The sequence below is a fragment of the Macrobrachium rosenbergii genome, chromosome 49 (assembly GCF_040412425.1).
Source record: "Macrobrachium rosenbergii isolate ZJJX-2024 chromosome 49, ASM4041242v1, whole genome shotgun sequence".
NCBI lineage: Eukaryota > Metazoa > Arthropoda > Malacostraca > Decapoda > Palaemonidae > Macrobrachium > Macrobrachium rosenbergii.
In genome coordinates this window covers 23,298,606-23,317,268 of record NC_089789.1, presented here as the reverse complement: position 1 = coordinate 23,317,268, position 18,663 = coordinate 23,298,606, and the positions used below count along the sequence as shown (strand labels likewise).

The window sequence follows — 18,663 nt, the reverse complement described above, 5'->3', positions numbered from 1 at the left end:
CTGGTGAGAGAGCTGCGCAGATAATTACTGCCTCTGGTTGGCGCTCATCTCGACCTGTAGAGACGTGACAGTATAGTCAGAGTCGTCCCTACGGAAGTGGGATATTCTGCAGCGAAGGAGTGTTCCGAAGGCGGACAGAACATACAGCAGGAACTTTGTGACGAAGGAGAATACCAAAGATCATCACCTACACCATAAAAATTACCATGACCACTACCCAACACTAAAAAACTGCTTCAGGCAGTTCGGGCACTTCAGGAAGCTTGAGCACTACAGGAGGCTTAGCTGATTCAGGGAATTACTGTACTTGAAGGCAGGCATTCAGGTAATATATGAAGCTTGGCCGCTACTGGGCGCTCGTTCGAATCCGGGTGCTTAGATGAAGAACTACATTGTACACTAGAAGTGGGGAACTTGGAATCAGAAAGAAGACGCTTCTTAGACGAAGAGGAGTGACTAAAAACTTGTTCCTGGTGTCCAGGAGAGGAGAAATGTTCAGGGCTGTCCCACTTACTGCAAGAGGGTTGAGGACTAAGAGGAGGCTCCCTCAACCTTTTGCTGGGAAGTCAAGGAGCTAGATCCTTGGAAGAAGAAAGCCTCATCAAGGGACGTGACTCGTCGGGAAAATGCCATTAGCACCTATGGTACGGCAAAAAATCTCCCAAACTAAACAAGAGCTGATGCACGTCCGAGGCGCCTTTCCAGCGGCTGTCTCTTGACGCAACCTGGGATGTAACAGGCTGGTCTGAGGGGTTGACTGGTCATGGGCAGACCTCAATGACCTCCCTTTGGCTAACGGTATGCCTCCTCCCTGGTTCAGGGGAGTATGGCAGTGACCGATGCCTAGGAGAACAGCGGGACGAACAGCCACCTCCTCCACTGACAGTTCACTTTCACTTTTCTTATCAAACTTATCCATGTGGGCATGCATCGATGCCCCTAATTGGGCCACTATACCTACCACCATATTAATTCTCTGTAACTCATTTTCCAAGCTGGTGAAGCAATCAGGCTCGGAAGTGTGAAAATCAGAAGCAGGAGTAGGTGGTCTAGGAGTATTTACTGATACTGGGGAAACAGGAATGATAGGAGATACAGCAGGAATAACTGCATTGTTAGGTTTAGGAGTCATTTGACTTGCTAATTTCTCACTGGCTTTATCGCCTGCCTTCCTCTTGCGATCTCTCTCTAATTTACTCAAATGAGAAGTAAAGGTCTTCTATTTACATTCATCCCAATCCCTGCATTCGTCGCATGTCAAATCAATAGTACAAACTTGCCCTCTGCAATTTGTGCACAGGGTATGAGAGTCATAAGTAATTTTCGTCACCCGGGTATTCAAGCCTATGCTGCAATACCAGAAACTGGAAGAGCTAGTGTCCGACATACTAACTAGCTAAAAAGTCATAATCAGTAACAAAAATCCAATCAAGAAAAAACAATGCCGAAAGGCTACCATACAAAGAATACTTTACCAGATGGGAAGAATAAACAACTGTCAAACCCAACTGCTTAATTAACACGATAAGTAGGCTTATTCTTACTCTGCTTAACTACATGAGAAAGCAATGCTTGATCACACCTCCTCTTGACCTCAAGATTAGAATCACCTAGGGCTTTTTCAAGAACTGCCTCATCAAAAAGATGACCTCCCAAGAGGGACAGTGCTCTAAGTTTCTTCTTGTTTATGTCTGAAAGAGTGGGAGAGGCATGTCCTAAATAAAAGTCCCTAGGCTTACCCTCAAGAAAGAACTTAAGATTAAGCATCTCTGACATAAGCTGTTTCAGGGAGGTATTAAAACTATTCACCAACTGATGGTATAGTGAAAGGTTGTCATCAACAAGACCAGGAATTGAGACAAGGGCATTGTTCGCTGACCAAACCCAAACTAAAGAATTCATAATCTCCGTCAGGGCACCCAAGGCCCCTTCCAACTTTGAACAATCATCCACTGAAATTCCAACCTGAGCCTTCAGGTCTGAGCTGGACATGAGGGACCTAAAACTCTAAAATATTTCTTCCTGGATGTCAAAACAGAGATGGGAATACAGTAGCTGGTTTACCTTCTAAAACCTTGGCAATTGCCCTATCATTAGCAATGTCCCCTGTTGTTTCAACAATCTCATGAAGATTCCAGTGTGGAAGGGAAGAAGGTGATGTTTCCTCTGACATTCCCCTAACAAACCTGGATGCCTGACCTGAAAAACACCATTTAGCCTGAACCGAAACACCTCTAGCTTCAGGGAAAAGTTCCATAACAAACTCCTGCATGCATCTATACATTCCCACTGAGGCTGTTTCTCCATCCCCAGATTCACAAGTCTTACTGGAAAAATTCTCAGCAATCTCCGCAATATTAGGTAAGCATGAACTGAGTCCTGATCATCCACTTCTCCGTCAATAACAATCAACTTCTGAGATTCCTCTACCCCAACTGAGGAAGTAAAAGCCGCCGAATGCTGTAAGGATGACTCAGTCTGCTGGGACCCAAACTGAGACCTCACTCTACTAGCCAGAGCATGAAGGGATTCTATAGAAGACGATTTCATCCTGCCAAAAACATCCTTCCTTTCCCTATCAATAGCAACACTATTCTTCACATCATGCGAAAACCTAATGCCCAGATGTAATTTGTTCTCTTTATCCTTCCCAAAACTAGAAAAAGAATTAAGATTATTACCCACACTAGTCAAACTATCCCCTGACTCAGAATGAACAATAATTTGACGAGGTGGATAATTTCCCCAACCATCAAGCATAAGACAAGATGAGCCAGACCCTGACTTAACCCCACGGAATCCAAAAATCTGCATAGGAGATAATTCCGTTACAGGTCTAAGAGCTTGCCCATCCCAAAACGTACACGACTGCGCGGCCTGAAATGAAGTCTCAGTAAATCAAACTCCCGACCTAGGCCTACACGGATTTTCCCAATCTCCTTCAAGATCTACATCACTATCCCCATCTAGCTCAATATCAGGGGAAGAGGAGAGACTAGTAACCATAGTCCTGCTATGCACTCCAGTCAGGACACTCCCACTACCTGGGGAATGGTGTGGTTCTGAATGAACCCACTGTGTTGCGACGGGATCACTTACATGTGAAACCAAACATGACCGGGGGAGCTGGAATAAACATGATTAGCCAAATCCCTAACAACATCAGCTAAATCCTTGATCTGACTATCTACATGATCTCTATAGTTACCAAGGATAGAGCTCAAATCATCAAAAGATACACCTGATCTCACTGTTCGGCCTATTCAGTCAGATGAAGTAACAGGTTTAACTGAACCATCTACTTTCTTACAGTGATCTGGTAACACTGCAAGATCTGGTAACTGAAAAAACTTGCACATCTGAAGCCACATGCTTACCTCTGATCTTACGCTTGCTACTACGCATGACTGAATGTAAGACACGTACGCCTGACGTTGCAAATCAGACCAATCCTTACACTGATCACAGCTAATCTCAAAGCAGTCATACCCCCTACAATTAGAACAGACAGTATAACCGCCAAAAACAAGTTTAACAATTAGCCATTTGCGGCAAGAAGTACAGTGTCTTGAGTTCGTTGGAGCTGATGAAGCCAAGCTGCTTTGACTGGATAAATCCTCCATAACAATAGAGAAAAATGCCTAATATCTAAGAGTAAGATTGCAGCTAATACAACAAAGGCTGTCAAGAGTTGTGTGCACTGGACAACGACAAAGAAAGCAATGGCTTGGTGTGGGAGGGAGCTCCATCACTCCCTCAGTTCTGGGGTGGTCGGGTTGTTTTTACCTTAACAACCAGGAACAAGCGACAGCGATCTAATTTCACAGAGATCAACTGGCTTGTTGCCCATTGTTTTGGGTCTTAAGTTCCTCATATATATGTATTTATAGCTATAGATATGTGGATGTATTATATATGTATGCATAACCATGCAGTATTTTTATGTTTGTATTGAATTTTTAGGATTCAGTGTTGGTAAGTTTGTCGCAGACATGAAAAGTACATACAAATATTAGTTCTGCAGGTTAGTATGAAACAAATGAAGAGTATAAATTAAACTTCGTTATATAAAATAAGAAAAAGTTTCATAAAAAATACAGCAATACAGTACATGCACTCAAGTCATTTCAACATGCAGGGTTTTCAATGTTATGGATGTTTTTGTTGAAAAATAAAAAACTGGCTCACGCCAGTTTTGCATCTTATGTCAGTCAGCAACAAATGTTAAAACACCAGTTTAAAAAGTGCCAAAACACATGTAAACATTAAATTATATAAAATAATATACTGTATACAGTAATGAGATGTATAGGTAATAATAAATGACCTAGAAGGTTGAAAATATGAAAATATTATCTCATCTTATTTATATGACACCTGACTACAGTAGCAAGTACTGTACATAGTTCCAGCATTCAACCATCAGCCATAAAAATGCAGAATCTATTGAAAGGTGCCAAATCACATGAGAGCAAATGTTAAAAACACATACAGTAATAATATACTGTACCTGTATGTTAACATAATGTGTACTCAGAATAAAACCATTCAAAGACATAAAAATCCTAAAAAGTATTGTCTAGTACATGACATTCTACTTCTATTTCTAGCTTTGCTTTATATTCCTTATAATTAACATGCATAGATTTACTCCATTCAAAAGACAGAAAAATGTTTAACTATTGAACACAGTAATGCAGACTGTACATGTACATTTACCAAATTATAGGTCTGTACAGTGAACATGTATCAGCGATATTATGGGGTTGCTTATATAGGTTTACTGGGTGTCTTGGTGATTTTTTTTATACAGTAAAGGGTTTACGCAACCTACGTCATTTTTGACTCAAGCTGCATGTCTTAAGATGAATTAAGAGCGCAAGTGTGAGGTACTGTACTACTTCACATGTAGTCACAAAGATTCTTTCCTGTATCAGTAAAACTTAATGTGGGAGACTATTTTAACCAAATATGTTTGTGTAATATTTTTACAAATAGTAACAATATGCACAATATTATCAACTTTTGAAGATTAAATGGTTTTCTGTTTGAAATATTTGTACTGTGTAGATTTTAATCTTTATTCTATTTTTATTTTGTTCTATTTGGGATTTCATGTTCTTGTAGTGTTTTTAAAAAGTTATTCCATACTTCTCATTCTTTCTATCGTGGTGTTTAGTTATTCTTTTATCCGAGATTAAAATATTTGCTGCATAAGCCTGTAACCAGTACTATCAAATCTTGAAACACTGCACCAGTCATAGCTTCACTTCATCCATTTACTCACTCTGAGACTCTGTTGTCCAAGATAATTCTTGACGAAATACAACAAGGCAGTCTGTATTGATAATCTGTTCAAGTTTTCCAGTTTGCTGGTACTTCAGAAAACCTTATTAATTACAGTACTGTACTGTAGTCTTTCAAATAATTGATTTCAGCCTATTACCAACTCAATGCTATCTGGAAGGCCCAAAGGTAAAATATATATACAGTATTCATAAAAAAAAGTACTCAGATAGTTGATAGCACTACCTGGGTGGAAAAAAGTGTTGGTAATCCTGCCTACAGGCATAGGCTGAGAAAGGGTTATTGTGGGGGTGGTAGGCCAAGGAAAAAGGGTTGGGAGAGGGGGGGAAAGGCTGGATAGGATGAGTGAGAGGGGTACGCAAGCATTTCACTTTGAGTGCTTTTGTGGCTGTTACTGGATTAAAAGCACCAACATTATTTTATTTCTCTTATGAGTATTGTTGGGGGAAGGGGAGAGGTAGGTGAGGTAAGTGCTTATGGGGTGGGAGAGCCAGGAGAGATTGGGGGAAGAGGGGAGGTAGTCCAGGGTACGGCTTATGGGGCGGGAGGGCCAGGAGAGATGAGTGGGGAGGGTTGTCTGCTTGTACTGTCTCATGTAATTCTTTCACTTCTGTTATCTTAAAAACTTTGTTTTATGTTTTTTCTATATTCATTGATTTTAATATTAAATAAACTTTTCTGAAGCAGAAATTCCATTAAACTGGAAAAGTTGGACAGGTTATGAAATAACATTGGTATAAATTGCCAAGCCATTTTGCATCAGAACTTTTTTTTTGCCCGTCAGTGTCTTAGTCTGTATGCATATGTCTACGTAAATCAAGCGTGTGTGTGTGTGTATGTGTATACATACATGTATCATACTGAGGTAATCTCCAGTATGCTCTTTCTGTGTACTGTATCTATAGGTATGGCATATGAAAATGTAAAAATCCCTAACTTGTAATAAAATAATGCAAAAGAGAGAGAGAGAGAGAGAGAGAGAGAGAGAGAGAGAGAGAGAGAGAGAGAGAGAGAGAGAGATTGTTATATAAGTGCAAAATTAACTCATGATACTGCCTGTATTTATGACACAAACAAAAGACTAAGTATTGCATTTAGTTCTTTTTTGCTTTTCATTGTCATAACCATTAAATTAAATCACGTTTGAGGGCAAAGGTATTGTATGTCCATTAAAATCCAAGACACGATAAACTGATTAGGTAGCATTTAGATCTTGTTTGCTCTCTCTCTCTCTCTCTCTCTCAATCTTATGAGTTCTTGCAGGTGGATTTTCATAACTTTGACAACTTGTCTGCATAAGTTGCTCATATTCAATTATCAACTCGACATACAGTACACGATCATGTTAAGATCCCGTGATGGACTGTAATGAATACAACTGCGTTAATCAGTATATATAGCGCATTAAATATTTACCAAAGGTTTCACACAATCATTTACAATAACCTAAGCTCTAGTAGCATATGTGTTTTGGATGGTGTAAAGATTTCATATATATTTGTATGCCACATAAAACAATTAACATCAATGCTCTGTAATACATCTTCAAAAAGCTCTGCATGCATTCATAGATTTGGAGAAAATGTTAATAGGATTGGTAAATACTTGTTCAAGGTCAAATCAGCATGTGTACATTTACATGTATGTGTGTGTATACATACATACATGCATCATGTTGCTGTGTGTTTGCTTGCCTTTCTCTTTCCCTCTCTGGGTTATTCTTTATAAAAAAAAGAATTGTTTTTCAAATCTGGTTTGATACTTTGCTGGTTAAGACAGACATTTTGAGACAATTCTTAAAGGACAAAGAACTAAGAACCTTGACACCTGTGCAATTCATTGAGTTTTTAACATAATTCCTATAGTTACTGAGTCAAGTTTAAAAACTAATGAAGAAAATACATGGAAGAGCATACTGTCAAGTTACTCTTTACAAAAAAATCAACAACACTTACTGCTTGGACAATTCTCCGACTGCCTGCCAAGACCTGTCACATCTCCCGATATGGCTGTAGTCACACCTTCTGAGGTAGTTCTGCTGTTGAGTTCCAAGGGATTACACACTCTGGCACAAGAAAAGTTACTGAACTTGGCCAAAATGAGACTCTGTTTCATAGGAATATTGCCAACAGGTTTGCCCTTTATAAAAGGGCACTGAGGAAAATGCTTCGAGTGTTCTCCCCTTGGGGTATCAGTTTCTTCCCAGGCACCAATGATTCCTCTGCAAAAAATGCAAGCGCAGTGGTCATGTCTACGAAGATAGTAAAACCCATCTTCAGCTAACTTTCCTGGGGACAAAAAGGCCACAGGCCAATCCACAAAAGTGTCAGCCCGAGCTTTTTCATATCGCAGGCTATCTGCAACTGATAAAAATGACTTCCATCGAGGTATTTTCTGAAAAAGTAGCTGTTTAATAAAGGGGCAGGCTGGGTTTTTTTCTTTGTGGAAGGACAAAACATCAATTCTTGGGTGTATGTCACTAGCTTTAAGTTCCACATTACAAGCAAAACACTTCACTATCTTTTCCCTTTGGCTCATATAGAAACCAGCTCTGGCAAGACAAGCATTATTTAAGGAAGCCACAAAACTCTGGTCTCCAAAAGTATTCAGACGATGCTTCTCCTCTTCCAGAAGCTGAATGTCACTATTAGTATCTCCCATTGCTATATGAAGAGTACCTGATTGCTTGATCAATCGCAAATGTTAATATTTTTGCATTTCAATCTTCCCAACATATTCTCAGCATCTTGAACATGAAATCTCCAGTTTAAGAGCAAAACACTTCTGCCTGCTTTCGCTTATCTTTTGCTTTAAATGTTAGTTCCTTTCTGTCCTGGATGTTAATTGTCCTTAGTCATCAATCCTGCTCAAAAGAGATAAAAACAAATATTCCTTAGTTACAGCAATGTTTATAAGAGTATAAATCTCAATATAAAAGAAAAATATTACTTATCACTTCTTTCTTTTAGTTACCTAGTTTACAAATAGTTTTTCACTTAGAAAAGACTGAAATTCATTTTTATTTAGAAAAGGCTGAAATTCATAAAGTAAATTAAAGGCCTCATAAGCTGAAAATTATCAAAAACTTCTGCTCACTTCAATAATAGTAGTATTTCATATTATACCTTGTAATGTGAAAAAATTCTTGACAATTAACCTGGGGAACACCATACAGCTAAGAGTATATACTAAGTCTTCAAGTGACCACAGAAGCAATGCAGCTCAGTGCTGAAGGGGCACTGCACAGCACTTTCATTACAAGTACCATCCAAACCTAAACTGTGGGAAGCCTCCTCTACAAGAAATTTGTCTATTAGCCAGTATTTGAAGAAACAAACAGCCAATAAATTTCCAAATCAGCACAACTTGATGTTTATATACCTCTACAAAACCAATATTGATGGTTCCTTCAATACCTGCTATGTTTATTCTAGGCTTGGCTAGGACTTGTGACCTGGCTAGAGGAGGTAGATGGTATTTGTAATCATGCAGAAGCTGTTTCAGTGGTGTGTGTTTGTGGTGACTCCATCACAAAAATTTGGTAAGAATGAGTTGTCTTTTACCCTCGTAACTTACTTTATCCATCTTAGACTTGGCTTAGCTAACTAGTCCATCTGACCTTAGCTTTCTGTATTTAATGATCAAAAGAAGTAACCTCAAAGTGCTTTAAAGAGGTACAGGATAGTGAAGCCCTGACTTGGGAGGGGCACAATGTCTTAAGTTAAGCTGGGTTAGGCTGCGGGCAGGAAGGGAAGTTGGGTAATGATATACTGATGGAGGAGGAACGATACGCTGGTGGGAAAGGCTTGGAAATGTTAAGCTTTGGTCTCCTTTGACATAACAATTAGGTTTTCCTTGTATTTTCTGTTGAATTTAAAACTACTTTTCCATTCATTTCAAGACAGAGTGCTCTGAGGTTTGGTTAGGTTGTATCCCCTCTGAAATGCCTGCTACAGTTAAGGGGTAGCCTAGACTGCAACACGTGTCAGTACACAAACTTGCATTTGACAATCATAGATCTGAGGGGGTATGATTGTTTTCATTTGTTTCTGTAGTATGACCCAACAGTAAACTTCTTCCCCTAAGTCATATTGTTTAAGATAATGGAACCAGTTTACATCCTACAATTTGAGAAACCACGTTGGTAGAGCATTGTTTTTGGATGGGGTATAAGTTTGTGTTTCCACATTTTTTCCCAGGCTTTAAGAATGCAAATGGGGAGGTTGAAATGGAACAGAATATAAAACTTAGGCCAAAAGCCAAGGGAAATTGAGAATAAAAAGGTTTTAAAGGTGTAACAGGAGGAAAACCTTGCAGTTGCACTAAGAAAAAATTTTTGGGAGAGGGTGAAAAGTAAGATGGAAGAAATCCTAGAACATGAATGGAGGCATAGTAAAAGGAACGAAATGGGTTCCTGCTAGCGGCCAAAAGTACCCTGCAAAGAACCTTTAAGTACTGCCTTCAGTGCACTGTGTGATCTGCACTGACAACACTGCCCCCTTTAGAGGATAAAGGGTATTAAATCAACATAAAATAATTTTCATGATTGATTTGAATGATTTTGAGTTTATTTCCAAATTTAAATGATTCCTTCATGATATACTGTATATTAAAATTAATAAAATTACGACTTTCAGATCTTTCTCCATAAGCTAATGCAAAAACTGTAATGCCTTGTCAAAAATCATTCAAATCACATCATAATACAACAGAAAACCTATATTTTATGTTGAAAGCAATTAATGTCCATAAGTAAAATAATACCGATAAAGGGGTTAAATGCCAAATAATTTTTCAGTTATTAAACTGTTAGATTATGCCTTGTCATAGTTTTGCCATATTTCCCTCCACCCAAAAACCTCACTTCTCCAATGTGGTTCCACAAATTGTATGTATGAAAAAAAAAATATACATTTTTGGTGTTTTTGCATCAGAATCACACTCATTGCCTTGACCCCTTACTCTGCATTCCCTCTGAGATAGCCTATATACTTTCAACTGCTCTTCTCCTGTGTTTAAGCATATTTCACCTATGCTGCTCGGGCTCTTAGGATAACCTGTTTTCTAACATTGTCCTCCCAAGAGTTAGACATAAGTCTAGCATGTAGGGGAAAAATTATTTATGCTGTCATTCCCAAAAGAACAATTCTGCAGAAAATCTCCATGGGTTGCCATGTTTAGTACTATTCCCCCCCCTCAGGAAAAAATGTAAAAACATGAACTGTACATTTCTAAAATGATCTCACTTGTTCTCCATTGAGTAGAACTTTACTTTAGTTATGTGGCCTGATTCCCGCCAGTCACCGACCAGGACAGGTTACAGCCTGGGGGGGGGGGGTCCAGCCCCGGCCAGGTCAGGGCACGGCACCCTAAGTTAGGTTAGGTAGGTAATAAGATCTGGTTAGGTTAGGACCTGGCATTACAGGAATGATTACTTCTTTTTATGTAAGAGGAACCTGTCCCGGTCGATGACTGGCGGCAATCAGGCTGTGCAACTAAAGTAAAGTTTTACCCTGCGTTAGCCTATATGCCCTCTTTTCTATATTACTCGGCAAAAATATTTAATGATATGATAGCCTATCTCTATGCACAGCTCTTCTATTGAATCACCTCATAAACCTTTACAGCGTCTTGCCATGGCACTGTTAGACGAAATGTCGGCTAACTTCAATCCTGTAACCTATAATTAAAGCACAGCCTACCACAGGTTACGCTGATGAGTTAGTTAGGTTACAGATGCACTTACAGCCTCCTAGCCTATACAGCCTAAGACTGGAAATAACGAAGTTCCTGAACTAGAATGCCTTCGCGTGTGACCCGAGCCACGAACAACAGCCACAAATCTCCTTGGGATCAACAGTGTATTACCTTAAAACTATCTAATCAATAAGTATTAATGATGGTACTTAAAATTACCTTGGAAATTCCCAGCTTAAGGGCGTCACGACAGGCACCCAGTGCGGATAAAGTGACGACATTCACAAAATATCTAACGTTCGGATTGTTCCGCCTGTTGGCACTGACTTCCCTTGAAACTATCTAAGATTCTCTGAGAGGGAGACAAATATAAAGCGCAGAGCTCTAGGTATACGTATAAAGAAGGCAAATCTATTTATAGTTTATATTCCATCGTTCAACTGCAAACTTTATGTGAGTATCCTTTTAACTCTAGCCAGCGTGCGAACGAACGTTTTGGGGAAGGCCACAACCATCAAACCCAAGAATATAAACAAAAGCGTCTCTTTCAGTGGAGCTTTCTTATGACGTCATGGAAGGACATTTAAATAGTTCTGATTTAAATGTCCGGAAACCCAATAATAAGCAAGAAGGACAGGATACTGCGTATCCCTTGAACTGATAGAAACCTAAATGTATTACAGGCCATATGTATTTGTACTAATAACGGAATGCGGAAAATCAGGGACAAAATCAATGCACGGCTGGTTTCTGAAAATAAGAATATAACAAGCCTTGACACAGTTTCAGTTCTAAATACCAGGACATAAAAATAATTCTAGAACATGAACATATCTTTATGGAGTTCACAGGCAAAGGCCAGGACGCACCAGTTATCAGTGAATTGAGAAAGATATTTAAGCTTTAATTTTATATGCAAGCATTTATTATTATTTACTATATAATATTCTAGATGAGCCATGAATGCAATTTGAGTTAGAAATCGGTGTGTTATGAAGATTGTTACGCCCCTCCCAAGACACATGGATTAGGTTTGTATGGAAACTTTTTTTTTCCACAAGGCTTGCTTCTTTCCAGACATTTTCACAAGTCAATGCCCTTCTCTCTCAAGTCCTCCCTCACACAGTCTCTCCATCTCTTTCTCGGTCTTCCTTGTCTTCTGCCCTGCGCGTCCGACCATCCAGACATCCATCTTAACATTTTCATCTCTGCTACGTCAATTTTCTTGTCCTCTGTCTTTTTCATACTTGCTGTTTCTGTACCATATAGCATAGCTGATCTTACCACGCCCTTATAGAACCCAAGTATTTAAACTTGTGTATTCTCTCTATTTCTTCTCCATCCAACCTCATACTCTCCCTGCCATCCAACTTAATGGTGGTACACATATAATCTGTTTTTGACCTGCTTATCCTCATTCCTCTATCCTCCAGTGCTACCCTCCACCTCTCTAACTTCCCCTCCAGACTCTCCCTCTTCTCTGCACACAGCAAGATGTAAACTACATATAATATGCTCCAGGGCACTGTTTCTCTTACCTCCCCCGTCATGCTATCCATCACGATGCTGAAAGTAAATGGGCTAAAGGCTGATACCTGGTGTAATCAAACCTTCACCTCAAATTTTTCAGTCTCTCCAACACTGCTCCTCACTCTGGTATACACATTTCGACACGCCTGAATCATCCGTACGTACTTCTCTTGGACCATCTTCTCCCTCAAACTCCTCCAGATTTCCTGTCTCGGGACTCTGTCAAAGTCTAAGAACACCATGTGTAAGTCCCCTTGCTTCTCTCTGAATTTCTCAAGTAGCTGTCCCAGACAGAACATACCATCTGTTGTTCCAACTCCATTCATGAACCCCAGCTGTTCTCTCCTTATTTCTACTTCCTCTCTTAGTCTGGCATCTGTCATTCTTTCTATATCTTCAAAGTGTGGGACATCAGTTTAATACCTCTATAATTACCACACTCTTGAACATCCCTCTCTTCTGGTATCCTCTCTTGATCTAGAATCTTTTCCATTAGAACGTAAAGGATTTCCACTCCATCTCTTGATGCTTTCCATAATTCAGCTGGGATCAAGATATATATATATATATATATATATATATATATATATATATATATATATATATATATATAATATCTATCTATCTATCTATCTATCTATCTATCTATCTATCTATCTATCTATATATCTATCTATCTATATCTATCTATTTACTTATTTATACATGAATTAGCCATTCCTGTAAAAGGGGCTTTGGAGCAGAAAACTACAAATACATAAAACATGCATATATATATATATATATATATATATATATATATATATATAGAGAGAGAGAGAGAGAGAGAGAGAGAGAGAGAGAGAGAGAGAGAGAGAGAGAGAGAGAGACAGACAGAGAGAGACCCACTACCGGTTCTTTATAATTGAGACTCTTTAATTGGGAAGACCATATCTACAGTCATGCATCGTTCCTTTTTTTTCTTAATTTTAGATTCTCGTTTATAGTTCAGTGATAGAGTGCTGAACTCACCCTTGTGGTACCCGTGGTTCGATCCAGGCCTGGCACCTTTATCGGGTACCGGCAAAACCTGGTGTCATGAACAGAAGAAAAGGACACAGGGTAGTTACCACTACATCGGTAGAGCTCGCTTGGAACCAAAAGGCTATATCCCTTTGAAGATAGAAAATATTTAGACATACACACGCACATTTATATATATATATATATATATATATATATATATATATATATATATATATATATATATATATATATATATATAATTTTTCAGAAACAAAAGTTGGGTAAATGTCCACAAACGTTTTGGGAATCAAAGAAAATTTTTTTACGCAGAATCTTATGGATCGAAATTTTTCTCTTCACGATTATGTCAGCCGTAGTCACAGTTCATACCAGGAAGGGTCAAGACTAACAAGAAAAAGAAAGAACAAGGAGGAAACAAAGGAACCAAAACGGCTTGAAGTACTTGGCAAAAAACGCGTAGTTTTCGCTAAAGACAGGTTAGTCCAGGGTAGGCCTACTTTCTCAGGCCTAAGTAGGTGAGTAAATGCCGGAGAATGTCTTTCGGGAGAAAGACATTCCCCAATCTCTACTCACTTACTTAGGCCTGTGAAAGTAGACCTACCCTGGACTAACCGTCTTTAGCGAAAACTATGCGTTTTTGCCAAGTACTTCAAACCGTTTTGGTTCCTTTGTCCCTTGTTCCTTTTTTTTTTTTTTGTTATTGTCTTGGCTATTTTAAGGAAAGCGGTCTTTCTTTTGAAGGCAACCGGCGATGAGTTTGTTTTGATAGATAGGACAAAATTGAAATGGTCCTCCTTCTTGCATTTACGCAGGTTTTGAAACATCAGAGACAGGCCTACCCATGGGCGTACCGACAGCATTCGTAATTATCAAGATTTTATTCTCGTTTACTCTAATAGACACTTTTGAATAACTGTGAGTATACGTTTTTTAGTTACGGTATTTTCATTACAATCACTTTCGAAAATCTGATTTAACCCTTCTCCATTAATCCAATTGTTATTTGCTCCTTATCATAGGTATTTATGCCATATCTCTGGATATTTTTCAGCGTATTCCATATCGGGTGACTCACGATTTTGTTTGAATTGACATTTTCTTCTTCTTTCGTTTTCATTACATTGGACAGGCAGCGACTTACATGTTTAATCAATTGGCCCTAATATGTGTGACCCAGGCCAATTCGTCAAGGTCACTCAGCTATCTTTGTATCGGAATGGAACATAAAACTAGGTCAAAGGCCAAGCGTTGGGAGCTATGAGGTCATTCAGCGTTGAAAAGGAAATTGAGAATAAAAAGGTATTGAAAGTGTAACAGGAGGAAAAACTCACACTTGCACTTTGAAATAATCGTTACGAGAGGGTGGAAAGTATAATGGAAGAGAAGGGATATGAACGGAGTTACAGTAAAAGGAATGAACGGGATTGCAGCTAGGTGCCGAAGGGAAGCTGCAAAGCAACTTAAGTAATACCTACAGGGCACCGCGTGAGGTGCATTGATGGCACTATCCCCCTACGGCGTCAAATATAACTCTTATATTTGCATAGGGCTTTTATCAAATCATCTAGTCTTTAATGGGGAGGCTGAAGAATTAGTGCTCTTAAACAGATCTTCAGTGCTGAAAAATCATTGTTAGGAAATATTTTATTTTTAGGTCGCCTCCTTGCGCCGCCACCGCCCCCGCCCCCAACCTCCAAAAAGACGTTATTGCGGTTCGAGAAAAATGGTATCATACAGAACTTCTGGAAACGTTCATGTCTGAAAGGTGTAATACTGAAGTGCTCTTAATCAGGTCAGATTTACAGAATTTCTGAATAATACATGTAGATAAATTGCAATAGAATTTGGGTAGAACACATCTTAATTTTCATTACTAAAGTTCCTATACTTGGTTTATTTTTCCGAACTAAATTTGACGAATTTCTGAAGTAATTACAATACATAATTGTAATATTTCTGGATACTACTAGCACTGCTATCATCAATTTTCTGTTTATATATTTATTCTGATGTTACATTTCTCTCAGGACATCATAATCGTGATATAACCTTATTTATTACGCCGGGCAGGAAGAGTTGTTCCTTCCGGCAAAAGTAACATATTGGATTTAACGCCCATTCGCCCACCGGATGCTCTGACCTGACGCCCTCCGTCTCCTAAAACGCTCTCTGTCAAACTCCATCATCTTTATGGCTTTCGCAAAATGGCACCGACCTTTTGACATGCCTGGTGAAGGAGAATTTATTTATTTATTTATATCTAGTTTTTGCTATTTTTTTCCCCCGAAGTTCGGTTCCTTTTGGACCATCTTCTAGATGCTCAGAGATGTTAATAGTACGTGCGTTTTTGTAGCCGAGGGTTGATTGCCTCTTTTGGGGGGTTGGGGGGAGGAGGTGGAGAGTGAAGCCCCGGCTAAGGAGGGAAATTTGGCTAAGGGTAATCTAGTCTAGGACTGGATATGACAAATAGCAGTCGATCCTTTAGTCCTGCATATGGCCAGTAAGACGGGCAATCCAGTGACCTTATCGTACCCAAAGGAAACGAGACACGCACTTATTATAAGATAGGATATCAGGATAAGGGGCAAACAGAAGCTGAAAGAGAGGTCCAAAACTTGGCAGTCGTAAAGAGACAGCTGGGTCACATTTCTGAAGCCGCAGCGGGCCCAACCGAAGGATTTGTTCTGAAATTAGATGTGGAATTTGGGTCAAGATATAGTTATAGAAGTTGTACAACTAAGTCGTAGGAGACTTAAGGGAACGGAGGAAGAGTAAATAAAGGAAGAGAGCAATGCAGCTAAAGACGAAAGCTCACCGTCTGCGTCAACTCTTCATGGGGATCTCTGAGTGTAAATGTAAATGCAAGAAGAGGTGACCTGACAGGTTGTTTGTATTATCATATGCTGAATGCGTAGGCACTGAATAAAAGATGGCAGATGTTGCCTGTATTATGATATGATTTAGCAGTGAATTATTAAACTAAAGGTTTGTTTTCCTTTCAAGTCCCATCAGTTTTATTGTACTTCATAGATACGTGCTTTCTTTCCTTCCTTAAAAATACAAAAGGTTGTCAGATGCTGATGTTATTTCATAACTGATATTCTGGTATGTGAATGTTTACTTGGAAATTACCACAGCAATTCCTAGTTTTTGTCAAGTTTTCGACTTTGGCTGTTCCTTGTACTCATATACATCTCAATTGCTGATTATCTTCCTCACTGACAATTCTGTTAACAATACGACTCACCTAAGTGACCGTGGAACAAGTCAAAATCCCCCTGAGCATGTTCAGAAAACTTCTCGACGAAGCAATACCAAAGATATTTACAAATCCGAAAGAAAAGAGAAGCGTAAATATGGGTAAACATGAAAATGCATAAAATACGATGAAGAAGCGAACCAATCAGGATAGAATTTAATAAACAGAGTTACAGAAATAAATTCCAGATAAAATAAAGGCAGTGAGAATGGCATCTGCATTCGTAACACGCTGAAATCAATATTGTCTCCTGGCCCTTCTCGACGAAAACTTTTCCCTCCAGCAACCATCTCTAGTCATACAATTCAGTTTCAGTCAACTTCGCTACAGATATTCAAATCTCGGAGCGTTGTCTGTTTGTACATTTATCATCACTTTCTTATGACGTCACAAACCATTAACAATCAGGTACTCGATGAACGCTCTGCGAAGACGCCAGAGATCTCAAGTACATTTTGATCTTGACATGCCAGATTTCCGAGTAACCTTGCCTTCTTCCTCTCCCCTTCCTCCCGTCTCTCTGATTGCAGTATTCATGTCTAGCATGTTGGTGCATTATGACGAGCAATATTCAAAGACCTTTAATACTCGAGATCACCGATTTAACGAGCGAGAACAATGGCCTCTTGTCTCCAATCACTCACCTGCTTCAGGGAGCCTTATACAATTGAGATTTTGTAAGACCTTTGTTGTCGCGTCCTTATAAAGATTATCCAGCGAATTTTGTCAAGCAACCTAATTGACTTTCAGCTTGAAGTTGCTTGTTGATTTAAGTAGGGGTTTATTTACCTCACGAATGACAGGCTGGATATCTCTTGACGTAACGAAATTAGTTAAATAAATTATGAAGATTCCTTAAAAGCTGGTTTTGCGAGTTTGAGAAATTGTCACCGGATTGTAGTTAATTTTAGCTGGATTTCTTTTCGCACAGGGACCCCATTATGCTTCCGTAATCAGTTGTATCTTTCCGCATTTCAAATAGAAAAAAATTATTATAATGAAGGTTAGCAAAAAAAAAAAAAAAAAAGAAAAAGAGGAAAAGAATGTAAGCGAAAACAAGCTGGAAGGTAATTCTTAATTATTAATATTAAGATAGGAGTAAAATGTAAGTTCATGTCCAGGGTAGATCATCACGCTTAGATTTGAATTACCACTAATTGTTCAAAGTGTAATGAACAGTCGTCCTGAGAACAGAAAAGGAAGAAAGGAGCAGGGTTTATCTACAAGGGGTCAGATAAAATGTCCTATCTCTTCAAGGAAGAAATGTTATAACTGTCAGGAAAAACAGAAGCTAGAAGCAAATTCCAATGTCTTGCAGTCGACGGGTGAAATAAACGTAGCATCATTCTGTCTAAGGATTACCGATTAACAGAGCCCGAAATGTAATGAGGATGATATCAAGAACAAAAGTGGCTGTCGATCTACAGTAAATGCAGCGTTTTGAATCGTGCACATAGATTTTCCCTTGGTCATTGTCGTTATGCTGTGAAGAGCCGCTAACGTTCAGCAAACGCACAACTTGAACTATTTAAAGTCGCCAACGCCAGTCGTACTCATCCCTGTGACGCTGTCTATCGCCGTCATCGTCGCCCCCAGGGCCGTGTGACGCAAAGGGCCGAGCCTCTGTGAAATTGCGCCACTTACGTCTTTCCTGTCATTATCTTCCACAAATCTCCACTCATCTCCTTCTCATAGTTTTTATGCAAGAAGGTCTGGGTCTTCCAGCTCTGCAGGGTTCATCTAATGATGCTATATGTAGATGAACCACTTGTTTGATCTGTTTCAAAGAAAAGTTGTCATCAGCTTATACGTCATTTCTCGTTTTTACCAACTTTTGATCAGAA

General features: G+C 39.1%; 1 protein-coding gene across 3 annotated transcripts in view; it reads right to left on the bottom strand.

The window, feature by feature from the left end:
- LOC136832162 (baculoviral IAP repeat-containing protein 7-like) overlaps positions 1-18,663 on the bottom strand; it is a 99,847-nt gene that overhangs the window by 22,208 nt on the left and 58,976 nt on the right. The window contains exons 1-2 of one of the 3 annotated variants that reach the window (XM_067092887.1): positions 11,224-11,375; positions 7,263-8,170 (exon numbers count right to left, since the gene is read on the bottom strand). In XM_067092887.1, coding sequence (XP_066948988.1) covers positions 7,263-7,968 — 706 coding nt within the window. In that variant the 5' untranslated portion in view covers positions 7,969-8,170; positions 11,224-11,375. Of the gene's footprint in view, positions 1-7,262; positions 8,171-11,053; positions 11,199-11,223; positions 11,376-18,663 lie in introns of those variants that run through there. The other 2 variants (XM_067092888.1, XM_067092889.1) reach the window with 2 other exon arrangements.